Source organism: Ceratosolen solmsi, unplaced genomic scaffold (genome assembly GCF_000503995.2).
Source record: "Ceratosolen solmsi marchali unplaced genomic scaffold, CerSol_1.0 scaffold27, whole genome shotgun sequence".
Taxonomy (NCBI): Eukaryota; Metazoa; Arthropoda; class Insecta; order Hymenoptera; family Agaonidae; genus Ceratosolen; species Ceratosolen solmsi.
The window spans coordinates 4,335,278-4,354,035 of NW_011948426.1; the positions used below are offsets into that span (position 1 = coordinate 4,335,278).

The following is an 18,758-nucleotide window of genomic DNA, read 5'->3' on the forward strand; positions in this document are numbered from 1 at the left end:
TAGATTTTGCGAGCCTTCAAAGTTAATAAATAATATGTCATTGATAAAACCTTCAAATAATAAATAAATAAATAAATAAATAAATCAATCAATCAATCAATCAATCAAATAAAACAATAAACAAAAGTGAAGAAAAAAAAACACATTGTGTGATTGAACGTGACATTGTCTGTTATGGCTATCACAGTATGATAAAGACTTCATTAAGGAAACACGGCATCGTTAATTGTTTTAAATACTCTCATGTAAAAGCATATTATATTATAAATAATGATCTTATAAATATTATAAGTTATTGACCATTTAAAATATATAAATTTAATCCAACTTTACAACCACAACTAATCATCTTAAATTTTTTACAAGAATTTTATACAAGATAAACATAATTGTTCAAACTGTAATTGATGGTTCATCACTTTTCGAAGCTTGAAAAGAGAGAGAGGGGGGGGACGCGTATCATGCATGTAATTGAATAAATTTAATAATTTATAGTTCATGAAAGTAGTTGAACTAAAAATAAATCTCAATTAACATTGTAGTCTTACATTCAGAATATCGTTATAATATGCACAGTAAATTATGTAATAAAATAACTAAAGTGAATACGAAATAATTGACGAAATCCGATATCCGGTATTTCTATTTATAATCTTATTTCACATGCAAAACAGCGGTCGAGGATAATATTTATAAAACGTAATCCCCGAATGGGCTCAGCCAACTCAAAGCCCCACTGAGACTATTTCTTATATTACTTTAGCGAGATACTCCTGATCCTCCTGAAAATCCGATTGCTTGCGCGTCTTTTCTGCAGCCCTATTCCTTCGTCCTTTTAAATGCATAAAGGATGAGGGGCTATAAGGATTCTACGGGATATATTTTTCTATGCGCGTTGCCCTCCTCTTCGCGTTCCTACAATTCCTCGTCCGTGATAATCCTCGAATATTTGTATATCGATCAGGATTTCAGCGATTATGCTCTCGAGTTTAATATATAGAGTTGACAACTTATTCACTAAGAGTTTATTTAAAATAATATCTCATAATAGAGATTCTAATGATTCATTTACTTATTTATTTATTTTTTTATTTATGTCGATTAGTGATGTTTTAATAATTCATATATTTCGTAGAAAGTAGCTTTGAAGAAAGGATGGATGATGAGAGATATATGGGGTAAGTTTCCATTTGCATTCGAGTTTCACATTTACATGTTTAATGTAACGAATCCTTACGGAATTGAATCTGGAGAGAAACCAGTGGTTCAAGAAGTTGGACCTTTCGTTTACGAGTAAGTTATTCGTTATAATGTAATTTCAATGCTAGGAAAGATCGTAATGTCAATATAATGTTTAATTACTCGATACCTTAAATCATATTCGTCCATTCGTTCGAAAAAATTACAAAGCGAAAAAAAAATTCATCTTTAGTACATGAAATTTTAAACGTTATAAACACCCGAATCGGACTTTTTAATTGCATCGACAAAACACAAAGCAAACAAAAATTAACAAAAACAAAAACAAAATAAAAAAAAAACAAAACAAAAACAAAAACAAAAAAAAAAAAACAAAACATAACCAAAATAAAAAAGAAGAAACTCAGATAAAATAATTTATATAAATGGTTACACGTACGTAAGAGTAAAGGAGTTGTATTGCATGTTGATGCCCTCACGTACGGTTAAAAGAAACAAAGTTATATTAAATTTTTGTCGAATGTATGGTACGAATTGAAGTGTCTACAAACGTTCGTTATTAAAATATAATTAATAATCATAATTAATTTTCTTTCGATTGATTAAAAGCCTATGATATAACAGAGAAATTTTACCTAAATATAATTATGTAAAATAGCCGAGAGGAATTTTTTATTATCTTTTATTATTTCATCTTTACCTAAATATGTATATGAATATTTTTAAATGCTAAAGTTAGATTACAACTGCGGGGATTTCAATGAATATATCAAACCAAGAGACATTACGAAAATAATGTCAGAATTCGGCTGGCATTAAAAAAAAAAATCTCATCGCTTCACTCGAGCACGAACACGGCATAGAATGTGAAAGTATGACGTGGCATTATTTTGATATTCATTAGGTAGTACGACAAAGGTACTTGTTGAAATTTCGTATTACACTAACCAAGTGCATATTAAATGGGTTTTAAGGTACAGTGTGCATCGTTGCGATGGAATTAATTTCAAGTTACATTCAAATTCAATCGTGTATTTCGAAATTTCGAAGATTAATCGATCGAACAAAGTAGATTATTATTATCATATATAACATATTTTTCACCGAAACACCAAAATATAAAGCAACAAAAAAAAAAAAAAAAAAAAAAAAAAAAAAAAAGATCTGCACAGCGTAAGACAAACTTATTGTTCCGTCGCTCGATCGGGTGAAAATTAATGGCAACGTAATTACCTTGAACGCAAGTGATGATCGACTAATAAAAAAATAATCGAATAAACTTGTTATCGCGAGCTTCGAAAGTCTTTCTACTCTCATTGAAATCCGATCGCAATTTTACCGAAGCTCTCCATCTTTGTTCACTGTCTTCCTATTTAATCTTCCCTATCCCTACTCGCTAGTACAAGCTACAAAAATTGATAAGATGCATCTGCGGATGTTATGTCTATAATAAATGCGATGAGGTGAGTGACACGCCATCTTTCATTACCTTATACGTTAAAATTATATTTGCAATATTTGCCGAACATTGGCACAAATGTTGTTATTCATGCGCACTTAAAAGTATAACGGCACAAGGCATTATTTTGCAAGGCAAAGGCGAAGGTTGAAAAGGCGTGTATCGGCTTATTTTTAACAATTTCTATTAATCAAAAGAATTCGTTTGCATGGACGTATAAGGAAAATATTGATAACCACTGTTTGATAGCCTAGCGTACACTAATATCTACAAATTAATCATTGAAATTCTCCGATCAGTCGACAAACGGGAATTTACATAGAAATCCAAATAAATGATACAATGTCATAAAAATCTTTATGTAAAAATGAATTTGTCACAATGAGAGACATAATTCAATATATTCTTTTTGGTAGAAATAATTTAATCTTGCATATCTTATCATTTATAGATTATATTGCGTATTATTTTTTTTATTAAGTAAGAGTATTAATATACGAATTGAAAGACTCGTAGGTAAATTGTATTCTATGGAAGCATAAAAAATAAATAAGTTGGTGGAAGAATTTTTTGCGAAAATTTTAATATCGGACAATTAAAATTGTCCTTAAAATCGACTATTTAAGTTTAATTAAATAAAACTGAATAATGCACAAATAAAACTGAAGTATAATATTAAAATATACGCGAAAAGCTATAACCAAGTAAAAAGGCAATTTCAACTCACTCATCAATTTTTATCGGATTCGGGTCATTACTTTATTATATCATTAATGCGAATTTTTACTTTATAGTAGAATCTACGAATAAGTTTACTTACGATGTAGCTTTAAAAAAAAAAAAAAAAAAAAAAAAAAAAGGGGTTTTTTTTTTTTTTTTCGTGATTTTTCCTTTCTCTTGCTCACTCCATTTACGAAAACTAGATAGCAAATGGAAAGTCTGATAAAACTTTTTAAAGATTTATTTTTCTAAGTATCTGGCTAAACCGGTAATTCTTTACAATGAGTTTATTTTTCTATTTTTTATTATTTAATTCTACAAAAACATAACAGGATTTTAAAAAATAATTTTTAAATTCAGAATAAATATCTTGAAATGGGTAAGTATGATATGAAAAGCTGTTTTGCAAAAAAGAAAAATAGACAAAATTATAATACATTTAATGGCCGAATGTAATGATTTATTCGATTTCAAAGATTTTGAAATTTTTTTATATTTCAATAACACTATACACACGTACCGTTTTTTCTTTCTATTCTAAACACACGAACACCTATATATATATATATATATATATATATATATATATATATATATTAAATTTATATATAAATTTTAGACATGCAATTTTATGTATTTGTATAAATTTATTTGTTACTTGCATTTCTTTTTTTTTGGCTATATACAACTATATATTCACATATTCAGACATGTGTATATGAATACAAACACATACTTCTTTACATACCTTAGGCTATAAATATTTTTCATTTATATTTGTATTTATAAACGTGTCGTAAAAGCAATAATAAATGACAACAATTATCACTAATTTGACATCCTTTAATAAGATTGTTTTATAATAACAATAATAATAATAATAATAATAATAATAATAATAATAATAATAATAACAATAACAATAATAATAACAATAACAATAATAACAACAATAACAATAATAACAATAACAACAATAATTACAATAATAACAACAATAACAACAATAATAACAATAATAACAACAACAACAACAATAATAATAATAATAATAATAATAATAATAATAATAATAATAATAACAATAACAATAATAATTGACTGTTTATATATTAAGATAAGCATATCTGTGAAATTTTTTCGCACTTTTAATGAAGCAAATGGCATGAGAAAGTAAATCAGATCGATGAGGAAGATGATGACACCGTATCATACGCCACTAAGAGCATGTACTATTTTAATAAGGATAAAAGCAATGGTCTCAGTGACGAAATGGAAATTGTAATTCCTCATTTTTTTATTTTTGCTTTGATCAATGCAGTTCATCGAGATAAGCCTAGCGCACTACCTGTTTTAAGTAAGACATTTGTAAATATTGTACTAGGGTAAGCAGCAAAATTTTTCAATCCTTACCTTCATTAAGCATAGGTAAAGCAATTGATAGCATATTCGGAAAACCAGAGAATCTATTTATAAAAACGAAAGTTAGGAATATATTATTCGATGGCCTCCTCGTCGATTGTAATGTGCAAGATTTCGCAGGCTCAGCAGTTTGTACTCAGATCAAAATTTATCGCGAAACACTTGACATTCAACTGGTGGGGGAAAATCTATACTCCGCGTCCATAGTAAGACCGGTAAATTATGCAAATTATATAGTAATTTTCGAACTTACGTATTTATGGATCAATTAATCAATAAATATGGTATACTTATAGGAATTAATATTTAATTATTATTCCATTGAGTATTAATCTTATAGGCAAATGGCACTGAGTCGAAGGCGCGAACACGCGTCCATCGAGGCATAAAAAATATAATGGACGTAGGTAAGGTTATAGAGTACAATAACAATCGGAATATCTCGGTTTGGGATGACGAGTACTGCGATACGTTTAATGGGACCGACGGTACTGTTTTCCATCCTCATTTCGATAGAAAGGGAAGAGACGACGTCGTTGTTTTCAATCCGAATCTTTGTCGGAGTATAAGCTGTCATTTTGAATCGAAAACTACGTTTTCCAGTAAGTGCACCAACACATAGTGTCTCGTAAATGTTCAATTATTTTTTATAAACATTATTACAAATATACGACTATTATTTTTCATCTCATGCATTGAGATATAAAAATATCCAATCGAATTATTATTTGGGAATTTATATAACGACATACTGTTAATTTATTCGATTCACTCGATTTTTATCGAATATAAATTATTGTATTTTTTAAATTCAACTCATTATTAGTATAATAATAATAAAAAAAAAAAAAAATAAATAATAAAAAAAAATAATAATAAAATAACTTAAAATAATCAACTAGAACTTTTATTTATTTCACTCGTATTCAATTTTATCTAGTAGAAACTACTGTTGAAATTCGAGTGAGAGAGAGAGAGAGAGAGAGAGAGAGAGAGAGAATGAGATAGTGAGTTAACTACAACCATAAATCAAAGAAATTTTAGTTTCCTTTTAAAATAGGCCAGACGTATACTGTGGGATTACTACTACTACTGCAACTACTTGCAAATTGAGTAAACAAAAATTCTTTTAGGAAATTTATAATTAAAAATTTCCGATATATAATATATCGCATTACGATAAGAAATGCAGCAAATTCGGTGAAAAGTATATTTTTCTTAGAATGTATTAAATTAGAAAACTTATTATTGTAGATAAAATTGAGCTATGGCGGAGAAATATACTCGGTACGCTCATTGTCATAAAGTCATAACATTGTCGAGGTGTAATTTGATCGTAATGCACCGTCGATTATAAGCTCCTGCGAATCGTAGCGCAATTGATGTACTACGACATCTTCGAATGCGCAAGTACAATCGATAAAACGATTTAAATCGCGAAAAGTAAATATCAAATTCCCCGTTGTAGCATAATCATTGAAACGACCACTCTATACTTTGTCATTTTTTTTAAGTAAAAACTAAATTTATCATTGTTGTTGATAATGTATAAATTGAGACGCAAAAAGTGCTTAATAATGTTCGAATGCAACGTATAATTTCAATCAGGAGGACGAGATTAATGTTATTTGAACTAGTAGTTACCTTTTGTTTAAGACAATTTATAATTATTCTATATAGATTAGAGGAGCTAAATTTCCTGAAAATAGCAAAATCAATAATTTTTAAAGTGCAATTTTGCTAATGTATATTGTACGTAGAACGTGTAATTATGTTTCAGATATGAACTTACTTCGATATACCACTGATTTAGGTATTGATAGTGAAAATAATCCTCGACAGAAATGTTATTGTCAGCCGCCAAATAAATGTCTAAAGAAAGGAACATTTGATACATATAAATGTAATAAATCACCAATAATTGTTACGAATCCTCACTTTTTCTTGGCCGATCCTTACTACAAAGATTTAATAGACGGCATGAAACCTGATAAGGTATCATGTAATAGTTTTAACATCAAACACGTACATGTTGATTATTCAATATTTTTTTAATTTTATTTTCTATAACATTGAGATAAAGTCTGCAATTTCAGTCCTATTAAAATATTAATAAACAAGCATGTAAATAATAATTTAAATGCTTACATTATTCAAATTTATATTTTATGAATATAAATTATTTTTATAATTCATCGAAAAGTATAGAAAAGTGAATTAATTCTTAATTACGGATAACTTTGCTACTTATTATTTTACGAATTATTGACGACACGGACCTTCTAACTTGTTTAAAATCTATAATTTTAACAAATAATTGTCTTTTCTTTCATTTTCTTCTTTTTTTCTTTATTCTTCATTTTTTTTTTTTTTTTTTTTTTGCTTTGTTTAACTAAGTTAATCAATTATGTTACATGTAACCGAATCCAATGATCTTCAAAATAGGAAAAGCACATGATAATTATCGATATAGATCCATTTACCGGTATACCGATAAATGTGCATACACGAGCACAATTAAATATCTTAGTCAACAAAGTGGAAAAAATGAAACAATTGAATAATTATCGTGAGGCATTGCTACCGATTTTCTGGATGGATGAGGTCATGATTATGCCAGAATATCTTTTAAAAGAAATCAAATCCGGACATACGATGGTTTTGTTATCCAAGTAAGTATTGAATTAGATCGATTAAATAATTAGAGTAATCACAATTAAAATCTGAACACTTTATTGTAAGCTCGTAAATAAATTCAAAAAAAAAAAAAAGAAAAGAAAAAAAAAAGAATGAAAAAAAAAGAAATTCGATTAAAATTTGTAACATATTAATTATAACGGTACATTGTTTGAATAATCATCATATTGAAATAAATATAAATTACCGTTTAAATTGACTTAAACTGGATACATTTTTCTAAAAATATAAATAAAGACACTTTGAATTTTAACAATAATGCAAAATATCTGTGATTTATGCGCAGAATATTTAAGTACTTCGTAATGTTAAGTGGATTGGGAATGTGCGGATTCGCAGGAATTAAACAGTACATATTGCGTAATAAAAAGAAAATTCTTAATGTTATGCACGCCGGTGAGCAGAAATTCAATAAAAATTTTAATAATGCCGAGATGAAAACGAACATTAATACAATGTCACCTGCTGTAGCTACGCTACCAGTAAATATTCATTAATAATCTGTGACTTTAATCATTATATTTATATTACGTGAAAATTGACAAAAAAATTTTCTCGCATAATTATGAAAAGAGCGAAGCTGTATAATCACAAGACAAACATCAATTTTTAATCAAACGATTAATAATAACAAGACATGTAATTTGATTTCAGCTCTATTACCTTTAATGCTAATTTAGTAAGGATTTACAAGGAATGTTATGATTTTTTTTATATTGAATTGTCATCTACACATTATTTGTCATATATTTTTTTATGAAACACTACTGCTGAATTGTGTATGCATGTTTTATAATAATTTTCTTCTAAATTGTGGTTTATTTATTGTTATAAATAAATTGTAATCCGAAGAAGTCCGAGAATGTGAAAGTACAGGATTTAAAATTGTAATAACAAGAATTGTTTTAAATTATTTATCGAGTTTTTCGCCAATGATAATTTAATAAAATTATTAATGAAAATATTCAATTATATAATACGTAAATTTTATGTTATTGTACAAATATGGTTCCATATGGTTTTCATACCATATTGCATAATAAACAACATTTTAGTTTAATTCAACATTTAAAAAAAAAAAAAAAAACACCGATTTCAGTTACTTAATTTATTGAGTTTCCTGCTTAATAATAATAATACACAGACATTTGTTGCTCGGACAATTAAATATTAGCACATGTTCTCATTCGTGTTAACTTAATCAAATAATGTATATAAATATTATATAGACACAATTTTAAAGATATTGTATTCAATTTCCGTTGTAATTAATAATCTGTGAAATAGTGTAAGTCTACTGATAAAAAATTTTATTGCAAAAATGATGTTTGTCATTCGGCTATTACATTGGATTTCATGTCTTTAATAGCATATATAAAATGTATTATAAATCGTATTTAATATAACTTATTTGAAACGATAAAAATATTATAATTTATTCATACAAAAGATAAAATATTAACAACAATAATTGATTTTATTAATTGATTATACACCTTTATTATCGATTTTTAATCATATTAGATGTAAAGATTGTTTATAAATTTATGTACATCTAGAACAGCTTAGAATATAGTAATAATATATTATACCAAAACATTTGATAGAAATGATTTTATCTTAATTTTTAAGATAATCTTCTTTATGGAAGAATAGTTTGTAACATAAAAAGTTTTATAAAAATTATAGCACATAAAAAAAAAAAGAAATTAAAGAAATCGTCTATTTTGGATAAAAATACGTTTGACAATTTTGTCGTTGCTCAATAATGTTTATGATTATTCCTATTTTAAATTCCCGTTCCTATGGAATATTACGAGCATCGTTTTTAATTTTAAATAAATGTTGTTACGCTTGAAAATGAATTTTCACTGTAATTGTATATATCCATTCTATTTTATAAAATTTTATTTTACATAAAGTAAAGCTCGTCTTTTATAAACAATAAAATTTGATAAATTAATTTGATAGGAATTTTTGTAATATTTTAGGTTATTTTTTTTTTTATTTTTAAATATTACTTATTATAAATAAACATGATTGTAACGTAAATCTGTATAATAATTTAAAAAAAAGAATTATATCTTAATTTGTTTTGATTAGACAGTTATAAATATATTGAGTTTTACATTAAAAGTAAAAAACTTGACTCTTTAGTTAAAAATGCTTAAGTTTATATATATATTTATAAAGTGGAGTTGAAGTTATATAAAAAGAATATCGAGTCGTACGAGATATATAAAGATAATTAAATTTCATTAGTTATATACTTCAGCACTGAATAAAGAATATTATCGTTACTATGTATTTAAAAATAATCACGTTGAAATGAATTTCTAAGGAAAAAAATAATTATCGTAAAATAAAAGTTTTACATAAGCGTTCGCTATGCTGTTTTCGCTATTTTCTCAAACTTAAACTTAAACTTAAAAAGATATATAAGATTCATTCCTTTTCACAATTCTTATTACATTTTCAAGTATCGCTCGATCGATCCATTTGCATAAAGGGATCGAAAACGGCAATTTATAAAAATGCTCTTTATACTTATGCACATTCTATGTGTACTTAAAAGAAGATAGAACATATTTTGCTTACACTTGTTCTCTATAATAATGAGTATTGGAAAATTTGGAAGATACTCAGTCTTGCGCACTCCGCTCACGCAAAATTTTCATTATTGTGAATTTGTGCTTACCTATCATCTAAATTAAGAGTACACACATCTCTGAACAATACATCGTAAAATTGCATAATCCATCGTAATGAAGCTTCGAACCTCGTTAATTACGCAATCAATGTTATATGTTAAATAGTATGTTTACAATAAAATGTGTGTATACGATGTGCGCGAGAGAAAGTATGTAACTCAATTCGGCTCGTTTCATTCATTTGCGCTAAACTTGACGTGAAAAGTGATCGTCCGGGCGATAGGGACGACAATTGAAATTTTCTCGTCGTTAAAGAGCTAATTGTTGTCGTCGATGGCGCAAATTCGACAGCATTAACCGACCGACGAGTTAGCGATAAAAAAAAAAAAAAAAAAAACGCTTAGCAAAAATGCGTACGAAATCCATGACGACCGGGGAAGTTCTTCATCAGCCGTTCCTCTGTATCTTCCTCGAGGGCCGCTGCTTCTTGTGCTGCAGCTTCCGGCGCTCGTTCCCGGCAGCGTTACCCGAGTCGCTTCTGCAGAGCAGCACGTTCTTGTAGGCGCTCCTGTACTCCGAGCTCATAACCACGTAGATGACGGGATTGATGCACGTGGTCAGGTAGATGAGTATGTAGCCGGCGATGTTGAGACCCCGCCAGTCTATGACTTCCTTGAAGGTCTTGGTGATGGTGATGGGCAGGTAGCAAACGAGGAACGATGAGAATATTACGAGGATCATCTTGAGGAGCTTCTTATCCTTGGCCGTCATTTTGCCTGTCTCGAAGTTCCGGCCCCGGACGCTCCGAAATCGCGAGCCCCGGCCCAGGACGCGACCGCCTGACGCTGACGTAGCCTCGCTCCGACGTCCGTCGCTCGTTCGCCTCTTCTCCGAGGGCGAATCCGAGCGGGAGCTCGCGCAATCGTCCGACACCTCCTCGTACCTGCGACACAATCATATCATTACAACGACGCCTTTTATCCTGCGACCTCTCGGGATTACTATCAATTTCCCGATGTCGCTCCGTCCTTTGCCCAATCATCAAAAATTACACGCTAATCGGACTGCGTTTTTATGCTATTTATTCGTGGACCATTAGGTTGCATAATTACTGTGCAATATCGTTAATTTGGCACTAAAAGCTACCGATAAGTTTCTTTGATTTCATTTAATGCAAAAAGCATTGGACGTTCGTTCGGTATGAGTATAATTAGCGTACGTTCGGGGATAAAAAATAAAAGGGGGACAAGAAAAGAAAAGATAATGAAGAAAAAAAAAAAAGAAAAAGGAAATCAGATAAAGAGGATGAATTGTAATAAGATATGAGAACCGCCTCGTTAATTCTTTTTATTATTCGAATAATTCAGTGTGATCACTAACCCCCATAATCCCTCAATCCCTCCATCATTTCCTCCATCATCTCCTCCTCTCTTTCTACAGTGCAAGAATTCTACAGTGAAAATTGTCAAACGTTACATGCACCAATTGGATTATCCACACTGTGCTAAATCGTAATCGCGCACCATCAACTCTTAACGAGAGAAAAAAATCAACTCTTAAGGAGAAATTCTTCGGCCGTCTGCGCATTAAAGCTACTGTCGACGATTTGCCGAATGCCTGAATTACGGATGGGGTGAACCTTATGGGCGGCGTGAGGAATCGCGAGGTGCCCTTCTGCAGGGTACCCGTGTCGAGTATCTGCTCGGAGACGCCGTTAGCCGGCATACGCTCGAGGCTCCGTGGTAGCTCCAGGGGCTGATTATCCTGGACGCGGACCTCCGGTATGACACGAGTGTCCGGGACCCCGAGCACTAGGTCCTGGTGCTCGTACTTGATTGGCGAGCCGCTGTTCTCGCTCGTGTGGGTTGCCTGGCAGCTCATGGAGCCGATTGCCGAGTCCTCCTGGTTCTTGGACAGCTTCGTCTAGGACAACAGCAACGGATTACTTAGCGATTGCCTAAGTGTCCGTGAGAATGGCTGAAAGTCGTCTAAGCTTAGACCGAGAGAACGCGCTGGGCTGGAATTGAAACCGTTGATACGAAACCGTTGGCAGCAAACGCAAACGGAAAATCCGGAATGACCGATAAGCCGATGACCTGCTTCGGTCGGGTATAATTCGGTCGAGAAATCTTCGTTCTGTCGCTTTAATTTTCCCGTAGCCATAGCTTGCTTGGCTGGAAAATCGGTGATTGGAATCATCGTTTTGCTCGCCGTGTTTAGCCTAGTAAATTATAGGTATAAATGTGCGATGCGTAGAGTCATGTCTGCTCGACACTTTACTACATAATTAATCCGAATTAAGCCTCCGTGTGGGTGTACGTGACCAAGAGTAGGCGTATGTCTTTCTGCTTTCCAGACCGTTTCCGAACATCGATCTGTAGATCAATCGCATTTAATAGCTTAGCCCGTATAAAATTTCGGCAATGCCTAGTGTCATCGTGTGCATCGTATTGCATTATTCCCGTAGTCCGAATTCTTTTTCTTTTTATTTTTTTTTCTTTTTTTTTTTTTTTTTGCAAGTATATTTATAGCTTTGTTCGGCTTCTCGTATGCCATTGATTTTAGAAGTAACAGTTTAAATGGATGGAAGAGCGAGGTGCACAGGTGTAGGTAGTCGTTTGATAAATATTGATGAACCGGAAGAAAGACCGACTACTCTTAGGTGGCTATTAGCGATGCATTGATAACAAATTTTTATCATCTTTCGCGCTACTTTCACGAATATTACGAGATGGTTGGTTCGAGCGTATGAGGTAATGCAATTTGTGTTTCGTGTTCTTTATTGATGACATGCGGTATAGAGAGTAACGAATGTATTGTAAATAATAATCAATGAATGGAGACTTATATTGGTAACTGGTTTTGGCAAAAAAAACAAACAAAAACGAGTAAATAAATGAGCCGCGTGGCAAGGTGGCGCGAAATTGCCTCTGGCTAAAATCTAATTTCTTGGAAATTCCTAGGCCTAGTGCCACGAGTGCACTTAATCACCTCTAAAGTGTGTGCTACGTAATTGCAATGTTCTGCTTCTAGTGTAGAAAATTATAAAAATAAATATTCGACTCCGGAAAAAAGTATAAGGTTAATTATTTCAAATAAGCAATTGATTTTATCGTCAAAATTTTCAATATTCGTAGCTCGAAGTATCGAAGTCAATTTAAATGAGTGAACGGGTGCAATTAATTATCGCGACCGATGTTTAATTAGTGACTTTTCACCATTAGACGTAATTTCATTCCCGAGCTCGAACTCGTTTTCTTATTTATTTCTGTTTAGAAAATATCATCAACTTATATTATAATAATAACAATTATAACAATAATTGTCGCATTCTATTTTGGTCTTGATAAATTTATATTATAACGCATATATATATATATATATATATATATATATATATATATATAGATATTAGCTCTTGTTAATAGAGAGCAGAGCTTTCTCTCGCGAGCTTTTAAAGTTCGATCGATGGGACAACATACATTTCTAATATCAATGTTTTTTTTTTTGCCCACCCCTCCCCTCTCTTATTTGAAATAGAACGCCAACGTTGCCATTAAGTTGCATCTGTCGAAGAACAACTATTATTATTTATACTAAATGGGCATTTTTAACAAATTTATTAGCATTAATTTGTTAAATGTCTTCTCCAACTACAGTGCTGTAAAATGCAAATGAACAAATTAGCCGCACAAATTCATATTAAACACTTACGCGAAGATTATTTTTTTAAGATTAGAAATTCTAAGAAGCAAAGTTTCTGCGTGCATTAACCAACGAAATATGCTCATATAGTCGGTAAGAATTAATCATTGGATATGCACACACTATCAAATAATTTTGAATTCCGTCGTTAAAGATTTTAATTCGCGAAGCGAATAAGCACCCGGAATGTGTGAGCGTACCAACTAAAATTGTTCCGGAAACAACTTGTTTCAATAATATTAATCACTTGCCGCGAGAGGAAGGCACGTGGCACCCGCTCGGTTTGTAAAAGTCAGTGTAAAAAACATTTCGATTAATAAATTAATAAGGACACGTACGTCGTACATGAGGGAGAATAGCGTATAGCGAATAAACGATCGTAACCTGAAAATTAGATCGCACGAGCTCCTTTGTCGCCTCGTCGCGTCTGCGGCTTTTGAGCGCCGTCCTCCTCACGATGTAGAATATTCGGGCGTAGCAGACGACGATGGCGATGCAGGGGGCGAGGAAGGCGAGGATGAAGAGGAACTCTTTGGGGCTGCGGCTATTGACGTCGGGGAGAATCGAGCAGGAGCCGATGGCTGGGTCGAGGCCGAAACGACCCCATTGCTCGAACCAGGTTGGTATCAGGGCCCCGAAGCCGCCGAGCCACGTTGCCAGGACCATCAGCACGAGGTATTTGGGCTTGTATAATCTGTAACAAGGATTTTTACCGATAGCTTTACCGAGAAAATGAAATGCAAAGTTAGCGGCTGAGAAATTAAGTTTTAGAGAGTTATGGAGAAAGTTAGAGTTATAGTTAGAGTAGTTAAAGAGTTATGGAGTTTTAGAGAAATTAAGTTTAAGAAATTAAGAAAAACCTCACAATCACGTGCAAAAATTGCATTTTACCGATGTATTATTTTATTCGCTATTTATCGTAAAAAAAAAAAAAAAAAAAAAAAAAAAAAAAAAAAAAAAAACAACGAGAAAACGACAATATGGGCGAGTATTGAAAGAATTTAGCTGAAAACGTTAGTTAAAATCGCTCAATTCGCACGAAGGGGCAGAACAGTGAGCGGAAAAATGCAAAGTCTTTGATAAAAGTAAAATTTTCGTCCGAGCATTGCGTTCAATGAGAAAACTTCCGGGAGCGTGTTAATCTTTCGATTGAAAAATGGCGCGTGAATCGGCAATGAAATTGCCTAGTGGGTGGTAGATGGATAGATAGATAGATAGCTAAAGAGAGAGAGAGAGAGAGAGACGCGTTACTTACTTGGGATAGAGTCTTGGGTGGCCGATCATGATGTACCGATTGATGGTAATGGCCAAGACGGTGAAGAGGCTGACGGCGACGAGGCCGTACCTCAGTAGCGGAAAGAGTCGACATAAAAGCGGTCCGTGGAGCCATGACCCGTGCCAGAAGGTCGATGTCGCCAGGGGCAAATTGAAGCAGCAGAACATGAGATCGGACATCGAGAGATTCATGATGAATACGGCAGTAGCGTTTCTCAGCTGTTTCAATAACAATGGGGCGACATGTTATTATTGTCTTATCGCTTTGGCTTTCACGGCCTCGACGAATGCCCCGAGGTCTTATAGAGGACAGGACCGACTAAGGATATCGGCGGCCACGTAGGGTGTAGGTGGTAGTGGCGGTGAGATAGAGACCTCGACAACCTCATTTACATCTCAATACGGTTTTAAATATCTGTTTGGACATTGGTGTGACTGATAAATTGTCACAAGTTCTGTTCATTTTATATGTCGATAATTCATTGTTAATTAAGAGCGGTAAAGCTGAGCAGCAACGATCTCCTCTCAAATTGCGATATTTTTAGGAAACATTGGACGGAAGTCTGTTACGTACGTCTACGCAGCCCGAGGACGATCTCCTCGCTATACAAGGATTAGCATTGATCTTTTGCTACCGATTACTAATAAAACCGCCTTCCCAGCAATAAATTATTTACACGACCGTATCTCCTAAAGAATAGTATTCGTCGGGGCTTCTATTCGCTCCCCATAAATATTAACGAGGATTTGCAATTCTATCGCGCAAGAAAACATTTTGTCGATGAGCAGGTGCGCGTTCGATATAGACACTGATTCGAAAAAAAAAAAAAAACTAAAAACACAGAGAGAGAGAGAGAGAGAGAGAGAGAGAGAGAGAGAAACAAGTAAAAGAATCGACTCCCCAGCCCCTCTTCCCTAATCAACCGCAGCCGTTAATAATTTCGAGATGAATTTGCCGAGCATTAAAAAAGCTTCGGGTACGAGGATCCAAGTGGCTACGGAAAACGATGACGCCTCGGAGTGGAATGATAAGCGCGATAGCACCGATCGCTTCTATCCGACCGTAAAGTCCCAATAAATCGCCCGAGGAAAAGTCGCAGATTTTATTTATTTATTTTTTCTTTCCCTACCTTAATAGGAATAGAGCAATCGCGTCCTCCAAAACCTGGCGCGCACACACAGTGCCCGTAACCTTTATCACAAACTCCTTGTTTCGCACTATCAATGGCCATTCTTACGCGACTGGCCGACAGCTGCAGGCTCGAAGCTCTTTCTTCGGCGACTATTTATCATGTTAATTGATCGGAGGTGCTAACGAAATTAAGACTTCCCTGTCCTCTGTGCAACGCTTGATCTTGATCACCCGACGGCCGAGAATATGGTTTTTCGAGACGGTACGCGAGACCGGGGACGGCGAACCGGAGAGAATTATTATTCGCCGTGACTTGACTTTGCAAAGCTTCGCTATCCCAAAGTCTAAAGCTCTCCTTAGTTTCTGTTTTATTGCCAAGCCTAACGATACGGAACAGGAGCGGAGGAGAATCGTGGCTATCGAATGCAGATCGTGTAGATCGAGAAATGAAATGCTCGACAGGACTCAGGCTGGCGTGATTTATCGTGCGATACTTGATCGTTGTATCGATCGATTACACTTAATAGGAATTAAATGTCGAGCTCGGCCACCTGACTCGGATGCCTCGATTAAAAATCTACTTGCTCTCGATAAGTTACGCGCAATGCTGAATTAGTGAATTGGAGCGTGACATTGTCTCAGGCGTCACTTTGAGGAGGACTTTGCAACAATTTTTCGAAAGTCCTGCCGTAATTGACGTAATTGACGTCGGATAAGCGAGAAATAGAATTTTTAATCAGCGACATCACGAACGTTTGTAATGACGCTTATCCTTAAGATACATGGCCCCAGTTATTATTGTTATTATTCCGACTATTCGCTCACTCGTTGTAGAATCGCCGCAGCCCCGTAATGCTCGGTCAACATCATTATAAACGTCATAATGTTTTGTGACGGCTTTATTGCATTGTCGTAAGCGTCAATGAGGCTGATCGTTTGACGTTAAAAACCTCGTCTAATTACACGTAACTTCTCGTTTATTTCTCTCCTCTGCTCGGACTACGACAATACTTTTATTAATTTTAAACAACACCGTGCCAATTACCGAAAGTTTAAACCGACTAATCAGTATGCTTGGCGCCTGAGAAGTTAAAATCTTATAATGAAAAGTATTATCAACTACAAATTGCAAAATGAGTATTAATAATGAGCCGAGCAGCTCGCATATGGGCCGTCTGGCCATAATATTTCGAGAAGAGAATGTAAGATAAAGAGCTTTGGCGCGGAGGGAGAAAGTATCGCGCGATAATCGCACAAAGGCAAAGTCTCCCGCGCACTTACGACCTATCGTCACACGTCCTTTTCTCGCAGCTGCGTTCACGCAATTTAAGTTATGAATCGCGAGCGCAGGCCACATCGTATAATACGAGTCCACGCGTAGGTGAGATGCGGCTTGCTTGTAGGGCATCGATCTCACCCCTCCCCCCGCCGCGCAATTTCTTCTTAACCAATCGGATCGTTCGACTTTCACGCGGATAATAATAAAAGCTCTTAAAGTGGACACGAGTGCCTTTAACATTTTATTTAGCGAGTCCTCCGAATAAAGGCTCACTCGCGCGCGACGTAAATTTTTCGCCCTAAATCACCGCTCTCACTTTCCATACTTTCTGCAATCGGTTTTCCATCATAAAATTCTCAATCGTAGAATTATCGATCCGTCCTTCGCATAATTGCGACCAACTTTTATCGATCCAATAATACGCTTATTAAACGATAAGTACTATTTAAATGCTCGGCGATTACGAATGCTCGTACGACGTATAAATATAATTGCCAGATAGATTTCTCATATATCTAAAAGCTACGAATAAATTCTTGTCGTTTAATAGTTATATAGACGAGATCAGACGTATATCCAGCTGTTATTTGTCAGATAAACGTCTATAAGGAATGAGAGACAGGCTATTAGGGTTCGCTTTTAGCAGGCATGACTAGAGGGACTGTTGACCATATGGAATATGCAATGGAATATCTAATAAAATGTTTCGTAAAGATCAAAAGCCATTTTATATCTTTATATGGAGTATCATTTTAATGCTCAATTGATGCCCTTAAATAACAATATATATATATATATATATATATATATATCTAGACGTCACAATACCCAAGTCCTTTATCAAATGTAAATGTAATATTAATATTTAAATGTAAATAAAATTATTTATATTATTATACGCTCCGAGTATTTGGCCATAAGATAGCTCAGGCGAGTTAACAATAATACGATAAATTATTTATCGAGTCGAGGACAATTTTAAATTAATATTGTCAAAACGATCGAGCTAAATTAAATAGACATCTAGGATAAAAATTAAATTTCTTATAAACTATTTGGATATATAATAATAATGAAGAAGAAATAAGCGAGGAAGAATAAAAGATATACAAAAGATCGTGTAATTGACATTGTCCTATTTAATTGTTAAACAATGTATTATCTGCAATTATTCTACTTCAATAAACTACTTGAAATTCTTGCAAAAATCATAGAGAT

The 18,758-nt window shown here is 33.4% G+C and overlaps 2 protein-coding genes across 2 annotated transcripts; one reads left to right on the top strand and one right to left on the bottom strand.

Moving 5' to 3' along the window:
• Positions 1 to 1,162: 1,162 nt before the first annotated feature.
• LOC105363347 (sensory neuron membrane protein 1-like) lies at positions 1,163 to 7,995 on the top strand. Its single transcript, XM_011501014.1, has 7 exons — positions 1,163 to 1,293; positions 4,537 to 4,736; positions 4,808 to 5,016; positions 5,142 to 5,403; positions 6,582 to 6,796; positions 7,247 to 7,473; positions 7,785 to 7,995. Exons 1-7 carry the CDS (start codon positions 1,163 to 1,165, stop codon positions 7,993 to 7,995), a joined length of 1,455 nt encoding a protein of 484 aa, XP_011499316.1.
• A 2,537-nt stretch (positions 7,996 to 10,532) lies between these two features.
• On the bottom strand, positions 10,533 to 15,307 carry LOC105363215 (G-protein coupled receptor moody). The gene is made up of 4 exons (XM_011500847.1): positions 15,110 to 15,307; positions 14,239 to 14,548; positions 11,789 to 12,072; positions 10,533 to 11,092 (listed from the first exon to the last, which is right to left on the bottom strand). The coding sequence occupies exons 1-4, from the start codon at positions 15,295 to 15,297 to the stop codon at positions 10,597 to 10,599; spliced, it is 1,278 nt and encodes a 425-aa protein (XP_011499149.1). The 5' UTR covers positions 15,298 to 15,307; the 3' UTR covers positions 10,533 to 10,596.
• Positions 15,308 to 18,758: the final 3,451 nt, after the last annotated feature.

What these genes read in the sequence shown, in the direction of transcription:
- LOC105363347 (XM_011501014.1), top strand. Translation starts at nt 1,163, where the DNA reads ATGAGAGATATATGGGGTAAGTTTCCATTTGCATTCGAGTTTCACATT. An exon ending in GTTGGACCTTTCGTTTACGA is followed by an intron (nt 1,294 to 4,536) that starts GTAAGTTATTCG and finishes CTTTTAATGAAG; the next exon opens with CAAATGGCATGAGAAAGTAA. An exon ending in CCGCGTCCATAGTAAGACCG is followed by an intron (nt 5,017 to 5,141) that starts GTAAATTATGCA and finishes TTAATCTTATAG; the next exon opens with GCAAATGGCACTGAGTCGAA.
- LOC105363215 (XM_011500847.1), bottom strand. Translation starts at nt 15,297, where the DNA reads ATGTTCTGCTGCTTCAATTTGCCCCTGGCGACATCGACCTTCTGGCAC. An exon ending in TCGTGCGATCTAATTTTCAG is followed by an intron (nt 12,073 to 14,238) that starts GTTACGATCGTT and finishes CTGTTGTCCTAG; the next exon opens with ACGAAGCTGTCCAAGAACCA. An exon ending in TTCCTCACGCCGCCCATAAG is followed by an intron (nt 11,093 to 11,788) that starts GTTCACCCCATC and finishes ATTGTGTCGCAG; the next exon opens with GTACGAGGAGGTGTCGGACG.